General features: G+C 38.0%; 1 protein-coding gene across 4 annotated transcripts in view; it reads right to left on the reverse strand.

Moving 5' to 3' along the window:
• The window catches only part of Myo1b (myosin IB), a 172,214-nt gene that overhangs the window by 47,176 nt on the left and 107,441 nt on the right, over positions 1-17,597 (reverse strand). For all 4 annotated transcript variants that reach the window (XM_027924982.3, XM_027924981.2, XM_027924984.3 and 1 more), the window contains exons 8-13: positions 10,714-10,812; positions 9,092-9,195; positions 7,530-7,677; positions 7,031-7,149; positions 1,990-2,076; positions 1,195-1,260 (exon numbers count right to left, since the gene is read on the reverse strand). In XM_027924982.3, the coding sequence (XP_027780783.1) occupies positions 1,195-1,260; positions 1,990-2,076; positions 7,031-7,149; positions 7,530-7,677; positions 9,092-9,195; positions 10,714-10,812 (623 nt within the window). The remainder of the gene's footprint in view (positions 1-1,194; positions 1,261-1,989; positions 2,077-7,030; positions 7,150-7,529; positions 7,678-9,091; positions 9,196-10,713; positions 10,813-17,597) is intronic.

Here is a 17,597-nt window from a genome sequence, read left to right on the forward strand (position 1 = left end):
GGGGAGGGTAGAGCAACAGGGGAATCACAGACTTATCACAACACTTTTTCCCCCCGCTTATTTCCAGATACTGAGGAACCTGTGAGTTAGGGAATAAAGGTGAAGAAATGGTCCTGATCTCAATCCTAGTAGGAAAGAAATAATAAATAAAAATATTAGGTCTCGGGTGTAGTTCCTGTGTCTGCTGCCTAGTAGCCACGTTCCTGTAGGGGAGTCACTTGACCATCAGGGTCTTATGTTCTCATCTGTAAAATGGGGATAGTAGCAGCTGCTACTTCATGAGTTTGTTCTGAAAATTCAATCGGACAATACACACAGCATTTCCAAAACACTGGTGCACAATCAGCCCTTAGTAAGTATTTAAGCCCAATTGTTAAGCATGGAACATGATTTAGGGAGAAGGTACTATTATCAACATGAATGTTACCAGAAAAAAGAATTTGCTAGGAAGGCCTGGGTTAGCTTAAAGGAATTCAGAAATAATTACTTGTAGAGGAGAGAAATGAGAGAGGAGGAGCCAGATCTACCTGTCATTTCCTTGACTCAAAATAAACACTACTCCTAAAAGTGACAGTGTTTTAATAGATCCATATTGTGTTTCTCAATGTCAAAGTCAGCAAAAAGAAAATTTAAGCATTTAATGTTTAAATATTTAATTTGTAGCAAGCATGGAGCTTTTTTAAATTAATTCTGAACTTGTGCAGAAATTATTTTGACTTCTATAGAATTCCTTATTGCAAGACCACCAGATCATTCAGCCAGATGAGACTTGAATGACACTCTAGGAATCATCTGATCCAGACTTTCCTCTGAGTCTGAGCTGAAGTAACCAGCCCTATTCAGGCCAAGACAACACCCAGTTTTCCCATTCCTGGCTTTTTCATTACACCAACCTGCCTCGCTTTCTAAACAACCTATAAATGAATGAATAGCCCCAGGCGTAATGGTCATGCCACTTATTAGAAGTCTCAAAGTAAGAATTTTAAATCTGCAACTTCAAAAATCAAGTACTAATAAGAAATTCTGTTTAAACAGCAATGTCTCCAAATGATAGCTCGAGCACTTATACACATACCACCAAATTTTGTTCCATTTGCAAAGTTATAGTTACTTATCATAAATGCTGTCTATAAAATATAATTTGCAACTGTTCTACTTTAATAAAAATATTACTAGGAGTTTTTAAAACCTTACCTCAAAAATTTCAAAGCCATAAATGTCCAAAACCCCCATGACCTTCTTTCTCACTTTTGTTTGTGCCTTAAAAAAAATTTCAAATTAAAGAGTTAATTTAGGCATAATAACACTATAAATGACATATATGACATGCTAATTGTTTTTCTTAACTAGAAAATTTAGTTGATTTTTTTAGACAGAGGATTTAGGAATGAAAATTTTAATAATAGGTGACAATTTTCAAAAAGGTATTAGAGGTATTAATAAAGGAAGGGAAGAAGAAAGAAGGAAAAGAAAGAATGAAAGGAAGAAAAAGTGAAAGAAGAAAGGAGGAAAAGAAAGAACATAAAGAAGAAAAAGAGAAAGAAAAACAAGTAGAAAGAGAATGAGAGAAAGAGAAACAGAAAGAACAAAAATCTTACAAAACGTATGGTCTTTAAAAATCACCTCGTCCAATACCCTTGTTTAAAACAACAACATATCAATTCCCAGAAAGGCAAAGTGACCTTTTAAGCCAAGTCTATGCAGCTAGCTAGCAAATGAGCCAGGACTGGGACCTAGAATTCTGACTTTGAGTAACTCTTCAAAGACCACTGTCCTACTTACCAGTGAGATAAAACACACATGGCAAGACAAAATAAACAAAATCCCTAGCAAATTTTAATCTTATGCAGGTAAAGTCCTTTTAAGGAATAATTGTTTTAAGTAGCAATCAATTATCTTGATTATAAAACTAAACTTTCTCCAACTTAATGTTTACCTTGTGAACAGCATTTATTACAACTGATTTCTTTGCTTATAAAGATTGAGTACCTTAATGCTTTCGTTGATTCGATTTACCAACCATGAAAACAATCTGCTGTAGAGGTTTTTAGCCAGTGCATCACGGGCATAATAAGCCTATTTAAAAAAAAGAAGAAGAGCTTAATACCCACAATTACCATAATGCTTAATTTCCACAAAGTAATGAAAATATTTTTAAAATATTTAAAGCCCTCTTATTTCAAATTTCTTTTAGAACTAGTTTTTATTTTACTCTGGATGGGAAGTCAAGCTGTTAAGAGAATTAGGCAAACTGTTTATCACAGTCACTTTCCCTTTTTGCATCCCAGGAAACTAAGTCTAAATATTGCAAGTTTTTGCCATAAAGATATTCATCTCAATTTAGAGAACAGAGAAAAACCAGAGGCAATTTAGAAGTCCAACAATAAAGACATAATAAAATAAATTATGATGTTATACAGTCATCATAGAAAAATGGTTATGAAATTGAGTAATGAAATGGAAATGTTTCATTGTGCGAAAGTTAAAAATTTGCATATGTAATACAACAATTTTTTAAAATTCTACACATAGAAAAGGAAAATGAAAGCACATTCAAATGGCTCAAACTGATGGAAATCTGTAAATTTTCTTGTGCCTAGTCTTTTGAGTGTTTTCTAAATATTCTCCACAGTCCATTTGTATAAATTGGTACAGTGAAGATAAAAACCTTACAGGCTTATTTAAAGATGTTCAGGGCTATCTGACAAAGAAGGAATAAAGACACAAAATGTCTTTGGGTTTTTTTAATTTATTTTTGTTTTTGCAGTACTGGAGATGGAACCCAGGGCCTTGCACGTGCTAGGCAAGTGCTCTACCACTGAGCCACAGCCCAGCCCAACATGTATATTTTAGAATCCAAACGCTGGAAGGGGTTAGTGCAGGTGCCCAGGGTAGACAGTACCAGTGGTGGGTAACACTTGTTCTCTTGGGGTGGTTGGGGCTGGCCCCCTGAGAGGAAAGCTGGAGATTCTGCCTCTGTTTTTAACACACCGGCCATATGAGTGAAGTCTGCTACTTGTAAGTAGAGAGTTGGGTTTTGCTGTTAAATGAAACTGGTACATTTGTAGTTTTACAGAGAGCATAGCTTGTCAGATTGTGTGGGAATTCTTGTTTCACACTTCTAGCTAAATGAAGCATAATAACATTAATAACATACTCACTTCCCTGGGATCACAGATGAAAAGAACTGCACTCTTTCCCTTCACTGGACACTTTGTTGTCAACCCCAAACCTCCCTCCCCATCTCTCAGCTGCTCTAATCAAGAATAGAAAATATACCTGGAAACTGGCCAAAAAAAAAAAGCAAAAAGAAAAGCAAGGGGGTGTTGGAAAAGAGGGGGCAAGGGTATGATTCAATAGTAGAAGATGCATGTAAAATGCTAAGACAGAGAAATGTAACTTGGATATACATCCTTTCTTCAATACCCTTTCTCCTAGTTTTCACTGTATTAAATAGGTAATTCAAGTGTTTACAACAGAGCTTGGTACAGAGTCTACAATGGATTTTCATTATGATTTTTGAAGTATCCATTTCTCCTACTACAGTCTCATGAGCCTCTATCATTTCTTAATCCTTTCCCTTCTTGTAAATTTAAGTTATCTCAAAACACCAAACAATCCCAAAACACTACGTATTTGTAAATAAACCCTTTTTCATCTTAATGTCATCCAGCTTTTTTTAGTGGTATGCTATCTGCTTCCTACAAAGCATCATTTCAATGTGCAACAGAACAACAGTGACAACTTATTCTGGGAAACTGCTTTATGGTGTTTAAGGTATATTCACAGCCAGTATTGATCTTCTTTGCTTCTTTCAAACAAATGTCCATTGAAGGGACCTCAACTCAAATGTTCTTAGGGACTTGTGATAAGAATGAACAGGAAGCAGTGAGGAGACACATTCTAGGTCAAACTCAACACTGAAAAAGAAAATAATCAAAACAAAAGCAAAACTACCCTTTAGTCAAATAAGACATGCCTACTGAGCTATCTCTGGCCCCAGGGGCTATCAATTTGCTATCCCTCACTTCTGAGTCCAATTCATGCCACCTAATCCCCACAATAACATCCTATAAAGCAGAAAGGGCAGGGATGTTTATTCTAAGGAAAGTAGAAATGAGGGGAAAGGATCTACAAGGAATCTACAAGGAATGTACAAATGAGGGGGAAATAGCAAGCACACTGATTCACCCTCAGGTTCTGAGCACACTGCACAAAGACTAAGCATTTCTGTGGCTGCATGAAACTCACAGAGGAAAACTGCAGGTGGCATCTGCTTGTGAGATGGTGGCCTTGGATGGAACGAGCAAGGTGGAGACCCAGAGATACACAGACATGGAAACCACTCTCCAGAAGCTTGCAGTAGAGCGAGGGAGATCAAATGGACACAAACAAAACAATCACAGGGCCAAGACCCAATTGTAGAGAAAAAGAGTTCGGAGAAGGGGAATCTGGGGGTCTAAGTGATCAAGAAAGGCTTCTTGGGTGGGTGCAAGTGGGTGGCTATTCAGACAGGCAGAAGGAATGAGCAGTGACATGGGGGCGATGGACCAGCAGGTAAATAAGCACAGCATCTAGAGAACTAGAAAGCAATAAACTGACTTTATTTAATTTTAAAAAATTATTAAAATTAAAAAAAAGGTTGGGGATGTTGCTCAATGATTAAGGTTGTGTAGGGTCTGGATTATGTACACAGGGAGGCCAAGGGGAGAGAGCTATGTTGTAAAAACTAAATGAAAAACTGTCTTGGGTATCCTCTATTTTAATATTAGTCATCCTATCTGGGAACAGATCTGAATGCCCCGGGGAAAATGAGGCACAGGGGAATAACTATGACCCTGAGGTCCAAGCAATGAAACTGTGAGAAAAAGCTAATAAGACCAATCACTCTCGTAGAAATCCAACTCTGCCAGGCAGTCAGATGGGTAGAAGCACACACTCAGACCACCACATCAAAAAACCCACACTCAACGAAGGTGCTGAAAAACTGAGGATCTCAAGCCAAATTCTTTCATCCACAGGTTAAAAATTTGTGGAAAAAGTTCTACCAGTGACAATAAGGTAACTCAGATAAGCTTATCGAAAAGAGGCGCCTGAGTCAGGTTTTCACAGAGGATGAATAAAAAAGCAAAACACAATAAAAACAGATCCAAAAGACACAGATCCTTAAAGGGGCTCCTTAAACAACACAGGCTTTCTCATGGCATCACTGTGTACTAATCGGCCTCAACTCTGGCCACTAAAACATCCACACATAGTGGCTCTCAAAATGTGATCCTGAACCAGCAGCAGTAGTAGTGGTGGTAACTGCACTTAGAGGAAATGTGGATCCTTCCAAGTGGATCAGGAGGCTGAGGCAGGAGGACCGCAAGTTCAAAGCCAGTCTTAGCAACTTAGTGAGATCCTGTCTCAAAATTTTAAAAAATTATTAAAATAAAAAAAGGTTGGGGATGTCGCTCAGTGGTTAAGCACCCCTGGGTTCAATCCTTGTTACCAAAAAAAAAAAAAAAAAGTAAATTCTTTGGTCCTAACCCAGGCCCACAGAATCAAACACTCAAGGGGTATTTAGCAGCCACCCAAGTGATTTTGATGCATGCCTAAATCTAAGAACCTCTGCTGGAGATGTTCCACTCTGACCCCAAATTTAACCTTCCCAGCCACACTGCTCTGAATCTTCTTCCTGAATCTAAAGCTCCAGCCCAGCTTGACTGATCCTGTTCCTGATATGTGCTCCAAAGCTGGCTTTTCTCAATGCTTTCTTTTTGAAATGCCCTTTCACCCATTCTTTATACATCTAAATCCTTCAATCTCTCCATGAAGCCTTCCCTGATCCCTTACTTCCCTACCAAGGGCCCAAGTGGGTGGGTGTGCTGTCCAGGCTCTCAACATCTTCTCCATGCAGTCAGTCTCCCCCATCTGACTTTGAAAAGTAGGGCTGAAGTAGACAGACATGACAGCAGCTGCAGCAATTTAGAAAGACAGACAACAGTACAACCAGGGAAGGACTGCTACAAACCTAATCTCCATGTACATAAAATGATAGTATTTTCCACAATCCAAGTAACTCATGTAAAATAAGATCTCAGTATTGAAGGAAAGCAAAGGGCGGCAGGCATTCTTGGGTTAGCAAGAAAGTCTAACTCTAATTAGAACAAGAGAGAGGCTGAACTCTACCCTACTGTCTTACAAATGCTTAAAGCTAGTTACAAGGAGGATCAGACAAAAAAAACAAAACAAAAAAAACCATAGTTGAATAAACAAAGTAGGCCTGAGTGGGAAAAGTCCTGAATTACTCATTTAACTCTAGACCAGACCAGTACTGACTGGTAGGAAAATTTCTAAGCCACAGCACAAAGAGTTTTACATTGTAAGGGGCTCCAGATGCTGCCTGGTTCTGCCTACACATCCATCCATGCAAACAGATGTCCATTTAACTTCAATCAACAGGAAAGAAGGTTGCAGCTCAGATTTGTGTCTTAGGAACACTTACTCTACCTCAAAGTGGTACAGTAAGAAAGGCCAGGAGTTCAGTTTGGCCATCTGACCACAGAACTGGCATCTCACATGATCTTCTCCAAATCAGTGAATGGCAACTACTGAGTCTCCCTTGATTCTTGTTATTATTCATCAAGGCATGAGCAAGCCCTGCTGCCTCCACCTTCAAACCAGACCCACAAAAGGATCACATCTCACTTACTCAGCTACTGCAACCACACGGTCCAAGCCACCATCATCTCTGGGTTAAGGAATTCTGCTGCTTGTTTCCCTCTCTCCCCTCCACAATCAGCCAGAATGACCCAGTGAAACAAAGGGCAGATGCTGTCACTCTTATGCTCAAAACACTCCCACCTCCCCCTGCCAGAATTTTAAGCTCTCTGAAGGCAGGGATCCTTATCTATTTAATTTTCACTATCCCTAGTGCTTAGAATGCCTGGAACATAGTATGACAGTTACTAGCCTGCAAAGTAAAGTTTCATACAGAAACACCATCAACTTTTAAAACACTTTCTGTCCATTATGATTTACCCACCTGAGCCACATTCAGTGTGGTTGAAACTTTCTCCTGCTTGGCTTCAACTGTTCGGAAACTGAATGCTCGTTCCAGAACAGACTGATCAATACCAGTCAACTCGCAAATTTCTTTTAACTCTGTTAGGGAGCAGGGGAAGATAGACACAAAAGGTGACTACATGTATATTGATAATCATTACCAAGGCTTAGGCTATTCCTTTTAAATTGCACTCAAACTCAACAATCTAACCTGTATAAATTAAAAGGCTTACAATTTAACTACAGGGCTGGGGATATAGCTCAGTTGGTAGAGTGCTTGCCTCGCATGCACAAGGCCCTGGGCTCAGTCCCCAGCACTACACATACACACAAAAACTTAACTGCAATTATATTTCTGTTGAGTTTCACTAGAAAGCTTTTTTAAAGCAATGCAAAACAAAAATTTTAGTTTCTAGATTTAAAACTGGGCAGCAAGTCAACACAAGTTTCCTAAACAAGGTGATTCTCCTTTGACTTACCATTTTTATCTTTGATTTTGCTCTCATCTAAACCATTTACTCGTGATTCAGGCTTGAACTCGATGTTCCCTAGTTTCAACACTGCTGCCACCACTTCCAAGACAGACTCGGCTTCATGATCCATAAAACCCACAATCTGCATGGCATTCTGGGAAGAGGAAAAAAGCACCTAGTTTATTTCTGTAGTTCTTTATTGTTGTTTATAATGAATCCTATTACAGATTTATTTCTGGGGAAAAATCCCAAATCTTAAGACAAGGCTGTTACCTTTCTCAGTGGCACTGTGTGACTCAAGGGGTACCTTTCATGCCGTGGCAGGTGGGGGAAGGGAGGATGCAGACAGCAAGACAGAAGAAGCTGCCAGAATCTTGGGTCCCTGTCCCCACTTCAACTGCTGCAACTTGGTTTCTACATCTGTCTATTTTACATGGGGTTCTGCTACTATAACAAAACCAAACAAGAAGCTCCTACAATCTTCAACAAAGAAAACCTCTCATTTATTTTACATGTGAGAAAAACTGTGGTTTGCAAAGGTAGGTGCCTCATCCAAGACAGGATGGGTACAAGGAATAGTCATTCATTCCTAAATTTATATGGAGTGCCAACTATGTGCCAGGCAGAATGATTACAGAACTGGCCTTGGACTGAAGTCTTGAACAAAAATCATGTCCAGGAGACAAATGACTACTACTTCCATGTAAGGATGTTTGCACAGTTTTAAAAAGTGGTATACTCTGAGATCTGTTTCCTTTTTAAGAACAGCTGACATCATTATGATGATGATGATGATGATAATGATGATGATGATGATGATGATGATGAGTACAACTAGGCTATATGGCAGCGGGGAGTAATATACATTTTTATGTTATGAAAATTTCAAACAGACACAAAAGTAGAGAACAGAGAAAGAATCCCCATATCCTTTTCATTCATCCACAAGGATTAGTTGATGCCAATCCTGTTTAATCTACAACGTGACCTACTCCCTGTCCTCCCTACAACCCCAGCTGTCTTGTTTGGAAGCAAATCTCGGTTACCACATCAGATCATAATAGGAGTAATTTTGACAGTATGTGCCAAATAGAGACAGAAAATAAGAGTACTATGTAAAATCATTTCTTTTCTAATGAATGTGGAATGCTAATCATTTCTAAAACTGAGCAAAATGAAGATTTTCTGTCTCAAAACCAGTTCTGATTTAATAGTATCCAAGGGCAGTTTTCACACTTGGAAATTAACTTTGGCTATAAAACTCTGCCTATAAAAACATTTGGAATTTAAGTATAATATTACAAGACTCAAGCTCCAGGATAACATACGCAAGCTCCTTTTGATAAATGGTAAAATAGCTTGCTAAGATGAAGTGTGGGCCAATATAACCTGGTGTGATTCTTGAGTATTGAAAACCCAAACTAATAAAAATGTAACACATTCTTGTATAATTCTAAAACCTTAGGGGCATGAGTCACACTTAAAAGAAAACTCAGGATTGTCACCAGTTCGGATGGAGCAATCAAGCACTAGCCATTTTTAAATGTAATAAAATCATTCCGTCTTACCCTAACGGTTCTGAAATTGGCTGCATCATCCACTCCATTAACTTTGGCAGAGTCCAGACTCAGGTAGTTGTATCTGCTGAAATCCCGCTCAAGCTTAAGTTTATCTATTGAGTCACACATACAAATCAGTAAGTTGCTTGAACAAATCTAATTGGCATCAGTATTTCATTTTTAACCCTTCAGAGAAGATGACTTTCATATTATGCACTAAATCAACAGAACAAAAGTTAATACCCAATACCAATAACAGCATTTCTGTAAAACCTCCTTTATCACTATTGCACATATTCAAACTCTGCCTTTTTACACTGATTCTTACTGGGTAAGTCCCTTTCTATATCTTTATAACATAAAATGTCTTCAACATGCTACTCCATGATAACATATGATGCCCATCTAGGAATTCATTCACCACTGCATATTTTGGGTTGTTTCTAGTTAATAAATAAATAAATAGGGTGGGAGGGAAAGGGAGGGAGAAGGGCAATAGCAAGGATAGGGGAAGGAGATGGTCATCCTTATAAAAAATTCATGTATGAAGATGTGAATTTGGTGTCAACATACCTCATATACAAACAGAGATTTGATAAATTGTGGTTTAAAGGTGTATTAAGAATTGTAATGCAAAAAAAAAAAAAAAAAGAGAGAGAGCTCATTTATAGTGGTATAATTTGGCAAGAACATATTTTATAATCAGAGTTACGAAAAATTGTGCTGTGAATGGATAATTATGAATGTAATGCATTCCACTATTGTCATGTATGTAAGAAATTAAAGAGTAATAATAATAATAATTATTATTATTATAATAATATAGGGTAGTGATAAACATTCTTCATGTAAATTGCTTTTTGGATTCATTTAAATTATTCTGGTGGGATATATTCCAGAAAGTGGTGTGACTTGGGAATAAGTCCTGATCATTTTGACTCTTATTTGGCTAAATAAATCAGTGATAATGGGTCCAAGTCCATCAGTAACACACTCTGTTGGTTTTATCTTTTTTACTAACTTTAGCACTTCAGTGCTATTACCAGGTACATTTATTGATTATTAGTGAGGAGAATTTTTCTCTCCAGGTGTGGTTGGCTTCTTATAGCTCTTCTTGTTCCAACTACTTGTTCAATATTTTTTATCACTTAGCTATTGCCTGCTGGATACTGTCCTTGTGGGACTCACATTCATTTTCTAAAATATCTGAGGGTCAGGTTGTTAATCTCTTGTATCAACTGCCCACAATTTTTAAATTCTCACTGAGCAATTTGCTTTTATATAATTGTTTTCATTTACTGTTCTCCCCAGGTGAAAATTTACATTCTTCTATTTTACTTTTTATAGCTGTGGTTAGCCCCTCTCCTCGACATCAGGCTTTTATAAGCCATCTAAGACTGAGTCCCTGGTGAGGTATGGGATATGAGACAAATGCAGAGCACAAACAGGCACACCATGTTCTCCACTTCCACCAGAGTCATGGAAAAACTTCAAGAAGGAAGGAGAGAAGCATATGGAATGCATTTTAAGGAGGATGCTTTGGAAAACATCTAAACTGTATCTAAACTGTAAGAATAAGTATAATCAGCTGTAACACTAAAAATTATAAAACAATAGACACAGAGACTTACGAAGGAGCTCTTCAGAGGCACCAGAGAGCAGCTGATAGAACACATGGAAGTTTCTTTCACCTCTTGGCTGCTTAACGACACGAGATTTCTCTAAAAGATCTAAAAAGAAAAGAATTAACTCATGTTATAAAATTCATTTTGCTTTTAAATCCACCATACTTCTTTTGTCCCTTTCACCTTCTTCTTAATCTCCTATTTTCTATCAATGAAACAAAACAGTAAAAGAAATTATGTTTTCAATTCTACTTTTAGAAAGTTGCACAGTTCTACCAAAATCACCAAATTAAACACACTAGGTTCTTTTAAAACAGTGAATATGCAAAGTAAGTTAAATTCAACAAGCTACTGAGATACTAAAATTTTCTTTTTTAATGATACTTAATTCTTCAAAGTGTAACACATGCAGCTATTCAATTGAGTCCACTTAATTATAATGATAAAAATAAATTTTAACATCTCATTGTGCTAAGAGCTTCACAGACTTTATCTCATTGAGTTCTCCTACTTTATGAGATATTTTATAGCTGATGGCCCAAATTTAAGTAACTCATTTGGTAACTGGTAGAACCAAGACTTGAAATGAGGCCATTGGACCCTAGAGCAGCCTGTACTACATATCCACATTGCCTGCTACCTGTGAGAAGTAAACTAGATTTTCCAGGATATCTTGAAATCTTGGAATTTGATATTGGTGGTATGTTTTTATTAATTACAAATTTTTTTAATTTCACAAATTTAAGGTCTTATCAAATTTTCAGACTTTACAGTAAAAAAAAAGAAACCAGAAAGAAAAGGAGTCATCGAATAGTATATTGCAGATAGTACAGCATTAGAGGATATTCCAGCCCAGAACCTTGCTTACCCCTTGCCAGTGATACAAAAGAGGTCTGGACTCTATGAAAGGCCAATTTTAGCAATAAAATATCAAATCAATAATTTCATTACTGAACACTAATTTTAGAGAACAGGCATTTGATTCCCCATCAGGTTGAAATCTAACGCAATATAAAAGGAGGGGGTATACAGGTGAGAATGATGTACGATCTCTCTGGGGATGATGGCTGAAGATGTTTATTCATATTTCTGGAATCCACACCAATATTTGAGGAAGGAGCCTAGGTCAAGTTAGTGGATTTGATGAAAGAGAAGTTCTGGGTATTCCAAATCTGTTAGGTTGTTTGTCAGAACAAAGAGATGGGGGCTGGGGATACAGCTCAGCTGGTAGAGTGCTCGCCTAGTATGTACAAGGCCCTGGGTTCAATCCCCAGCACTACACACACACATACACACACACACACACACACACACACACACACACACAAAAGAGATGGTTGTAAGAAAACATGAAATCAAGCCAACTGAAAAAAGAACAAAAATATATAAACACAAAAATTATTAGGAACAAGATGCTGTGAAATTTTTATTTTCATCTCTACCTCTTACATGACATGGAAAACTGCCCACACGCTCAAATCACAGATGGAGAACAATGAAGTCTTCATATTTAGAAAACAGAAGGAAAATAGAAACGTAAAGTTGCACGTAGGATAAAACTTAAGGGGGGGGAAAAAGAACTGTATATTGATCATCTCCAGAGAAATGAAAGTTTCAATTACTAAGTAAACACTGATATGAAGAACAGAAGATGGACTCAGGATAAGCATGTGCTGTGCTTTAACTTACTAAGTGTTCAAGCTTCTACTAGGTCCTAAGAGTAGGAAAGTTTTAGAAGGAGAGTTTTAGAAGAGTAGGAGAGTTTTAGAAGAACTAATCCTTGTAGGAAATTCCCCAAATCTAGAAGAAAGTAACTCAACTACATGAAAAATATAAACGAATACTACAGTTGAGTCCATTCATTCATGCACATATTCCTTCAAGTGCTCACTCACTACTTGCCAGGAATGATGAAGGAAATGGGCCCAGCACTGACTGCAAATGTGAAGGCTTTCTTTCTCTTCTCTTATAGGAGTAACATATGTTTCCAGCTCATGCCACCCAACCAACAGCAGCGGCTTGTTTCAAAGTGAGATGACAGGGTGTTTATGAGTAAGAAGAAGATGAAGTGGGGGAGGAAGACAGGCCAGGAAGCCCTGGCTCTTCCCATAGCCCTAAGAACTGTGCTGCCACTCAAAAGCACTGAGCATCTTGCAAGCCTGCTGCTCTTTCACCCAACAGTGACACCTTCATTATGACGACAACCAGCAACACCTAGATAGCCACATTCCAAAAGCAAAGGGATATTCCCAGACATCAAATAATGCCTTCAAAAAGCAGCTACAACATGCTACAGCCTAACACGCAGCACTTTTTGAGCAGATGATAATGGGCAATGGGGGGAACGAAGTGGCAGTAGCTGTTAAGATTCAGCAGAGAACAACCCTGAGTTAAAGAACAACATTACCTTGTGCATGCTGTGAAAAGGAATGTTGGCCAAATGCACTTCTTGAACCACACGCGCTGATTATAATCAGTGATGACTACCATATCCAAATATGAAGCATAATACTGTGTCTAAAAGGAAAGGCACAAAGGGGAAGCAGAGAGGGAGCCTGCACTGACCTTCCACTACACACTCCTCGCTTTCCATCTGTTACCACATTCAGCCCGGAACACCTCTGAGGTTGATTTTATAATCCCTATTTTACCAATGAGAAAATGAGGCTCCCATCACTCTTGGTAAGTGACAGAGCCAGAACTCAAAAGCTTTGGGTGACTAGGGTATCAAACTTATGCTCTATGATTTTCCAGTAAAAAAAAAGAATGCAAAAATTCTTAAACCCTTAGAAATGCTGTACTTTATATGAAATACATGAATTCATTAAGCAACTTCATCACAAAATGAGGAATCTTTATGACAAAGCTGTTGAAGGTTTTACCACTTAGAATGCTTACACTATTACCCCAGAGCCTCCTATTTCAGTTTCTTTATGACTTTTCTCATAAGTCACAAGCTTCCAGGTAGAAAAGTAATTAGGGATAATGTTTGCCCCCAAATAATTTACTGGTGCTTAAAACCATTCCCTGTTGGTGTTTTTCTCTGCTAAATGTGCATGCACAAACATAACCTAACAGCATGAAGCCATATTAAATAATTACTCAAAGTAGAGAATATAAACTCAATTCACCATAGGGACATATCACCTGACCACTTTAATTTACTTAAATGTGCCCCTGAATTAAGTCAAAGCAGAACACTGGCACAGCCTTCTCTTTCTGCCTTAGGTACTTCTGCCACTGCTGATGGAGCCTCTGCTAACGAGATTTAGTAAAGAAGGATGATTACTAGACGCCAGATATTTAGTACAGGAGAGAGTTCCAGAGTCTCCAGATAGCTCAATGCAGCTGTATCCACCCCAAGATAAAAAGCTTATACTAAGTTTAATATAAATTCACATTTTAAAGGAAGAAATAAACTTCAAGGCTTTCTAAAGGAAACATTAAAGAAGCAGGGAACAAGAAACAATGAAATCAGAAATTGCCCCTCTACCCCACCAGGCCTGCTGTTGCCACCCAACTGTTGGCACACATGTCATATTGCAGGGCTTTCTTAACTAACTAATTTCCAGCTAATCCACGACATGTACATGTGCATGTGCATGTCACAGGACAGCCTCCCCAAGGCATAACTTGAAAAAAAGAAAACGTCCATGAATGCACCAGCTGGCAAATGAAAAAGACCTTTAATTGAGGAAGGAATAAAAATAAAAAGGTTGGGAAGAAAAAAAAATCTCATTACTTTGGTAAAGGAAGGATTAGATAGTTGATAAGAATTTATTTTATGCATCATCTCCTCTCCTAGAAAAATAAATAGTGCGAGTTCCTGATGAAGGCTTAAGAAAGAATCAACTTTGGCTCAGTTTTTCAAGTGAGGTCAGAATGACAAGGAAAACCCCACTGAGAGTCTATGACTCATAATGCTGGCCCCCAGGGTGCACATCTTCTCCAATAGCTCCAAGGCCAATATTTGAAAAACGCACCACAGGGGCATTTAGGTTCTTCCAATGGATTTATGCCTCTTCATTAATGCAAACGAATACATTAAACAATAGCATGTGCCTGTAATGTAAGTAGCTATAATTTTCCTACTTTTTTTTTTTTCATCAGATAATAAACCCCCACCCCTGCCCAAAAGTGCTAAATAACCAATGAGTTACTGGGCATAACTCACAGTACCTTCTGTGAAAAATCTTTTTTTTTTTTAAGGGGGGGGGAGAGAGAGAGAATTTTAATATTTATTTATTTTGTTTAGTTCTCGGCAGACACAACATCTTTGTTTGTATGTGGTGCTGAGGATCGAACCCGGGCTGCACGCATGCCAGGCAAGCGCGCTACCACTTGAGCCACATCCCCAGCCCCGAAAAATCTTGATCATGAACTGATGTTTACTTACCAACTGCAGCTGTATTCTAAAATCAACTCTATGTTTTTTGGAAGTAGACAAGATAAATCCTCAAGAATGACAACTGGGAAGGTTCACTAGTGACAAATTTTAAATATTAAAAAGACTGGGCAAAGTCTTTTCAGGAATCATTTACTATGCATGTTTATTACAGTTCTTAAAAAAAAAAAAACACACAGAAAACAGGATGTGATGACCAACTTCAGGCCTCTTGAACAGCAGGTCTCAGGTGACTCTCTAGCTGTTTGCAGGACAGGTATTTGAGAGATCTAAACATCTGGCTTGCTGTGACATCACAACCCTTCCTCATCTTCCATTGCACTTTGGTTTTAAGGAATCAGTCCAAAGTTCTTACTCAAAAGTCAGTTTTCTGAAACTATAAAAATCAGCACTGAAGGTAGCTGTTACATGAAAAGTTCTAACAGGATTCCCAGAGTTAGCCTGAGATTTAAAGCAGTAAGAAAACTTGGCTTATTATTTACCTAATAAACTACTATTTATTAATAGGATATGGCTGCATTCACTGTATATATGTGTTTTCACAAGAATGTTTTCTGATACAAATTTAAGACCTAACTGAGAATTTACTCATGCATGTATCTAAATCTAAAATTCTAGATTCTAGCAGGTTACAGTTTCCTTGAGGAGGTGTCGTAACAGTTGAACAGGTGAACTAAAACTAATGAAATATCTAGAACTTAATGTTATTATGCATATTATTTTAATAAACACAGATTCATTCCTTAGTACAAGGTTTAGATATATTTGAACACGTGGTCTCTTCTTTATTTACATATAGTCTTATCTCATGATAACCATGGACTTTTTTCTGGTAAACTGATTTTTGTTAAAAATTTTGTTAAAAAAAATGCAAGATCAAGACAAAAGCATCTACTTTTATCTAAAGACATGCATGACTGAATAACAGAATTATTCTTTCAGAATGTCAATTTTATTACTAAAGATACTTCAATTTATTTGTTTTCTTAAGGAGTTTTAAAAATCAAAATGCTAAAGGGGAAAAAAACAGTTTGATATTTAAACTAGGTAATGTATTGTCTTAGTTTTTTGATGATGTGTGACCATAAAGAAGACAGATTAAAAACAGATACCATCTACTGGTTAAGTATTTGCTAGTTACTAAGAACTGACTCATGTACTGGCAGTCTCTAATTCGACCTCAATGCTTATAGTCTCAGGAAACAAAGCAGGTTACAGTTTCCTTGAAGAGGTGTCGAAACAGGCAGTTTCACTTCTAATCAATGATTTGCCAACAATGAAATCAAAGATATGATATAAAAGAAAGGAACAAAGTGATAAATCTCAAAAAAAAATTATGTCCTATACCCTACAAAATAGCATGATTGTGCTCCATACATAAACAACATGCACATAAAAATATGAGACAACTGTATCATAAATTCAAAAGAAACATAAAAGAAAAGGAAATTCAGAGCAGTTTGCTCCATCCTTCACCTCCCCTAGGAAGGGAGTGGTCACCTCCTTCTGCTATAGTTTCTCTGGGAAGAATTTTCCTTAGGTCACTCCCCAGCCTCTCCCCCTCCTCCCTCCTATTCAGGCAGTGAGGTTTGGAGAAAGGTCTGGGCATGTACACATGCTCAGCTTTCTGGGGTCCTCATGCTGCCCACATAACCAGTTCTACTCCTCAGTGCTGAGACAGTGGGGTGATGTACACAGGAGAGGGCCAGCAGTGCTTAGTGCTGTGGAGGACCACCTGACTGCCAAGCTGCCAAAGGACTACTGGCACACCTATGCACTTAGGTGATAACACCAAAAGTCACTTTCTTCAACTCTGACTTCAACAGTAGTAACAAAGCCACTTCCTCTACAATTTAATTCCCATGCCTATTTTTCATGTATTTCCAAACAGGGCAAAGGAAAGGATATTATTATTAGTTAGTATTAGTTAGTTTTGGCTGCATAACAAACCACCCCAAAACTCAGTACTTTAAAACAATTTTTATTAGCTCAGAACTTTGGGAGTCAGTTGGGCAGTTCTGGTCTGAGTCAGCTTGGTTGATCTCTGCCAGGCTTGGTCAAGGGCTGGCCAACTGGCTGGCAGCCAACCTAAGATGTCCTCTCTCACATCTGACAGTTCATTCTATGTGCAGAATCATTCAGCAGACCATTCAGATTCATTCACATGGCGGTGATGAGAGAGTTCCCAAGAGCACCAAGGAAGGACAAACTCCAATGCGTAACCAACGTTCAAATCTCTGGTTGTGCTATATTTGCTAACTATTCCACTGAGTAAAACAAATCTCATGGCCAAGGCTGAGTCAGTGAGAAAGGGAATTACCCAAGGGTGTAGACATGGGGTGAGAAATTATGGTGGCTGTTTTGAAAATCAGCAATCAATTTGTAGCTATTTAAAATAAAACGGTCATAAATTCTTTGACACTTTCCTATTGAGAAATAGGATTATGAGCCCTACCAGTGAAAGTGGGTGAGTCTGTACCCACTT

This window comes from Marmota flaviventris, chromosome 11, assembly GCF_047511675.1.
Source record: "Marmota flaviventris isolate mMarFla1 chromosome 11, mMarFla1.hap1, whole genome shotgun sequence".
Lineage (NCBI taxonomy): Eukaryota > Metazoa > Chordata > Mammalia > Rodentia > Sciuridae > Marmota > Marmota flaviventris.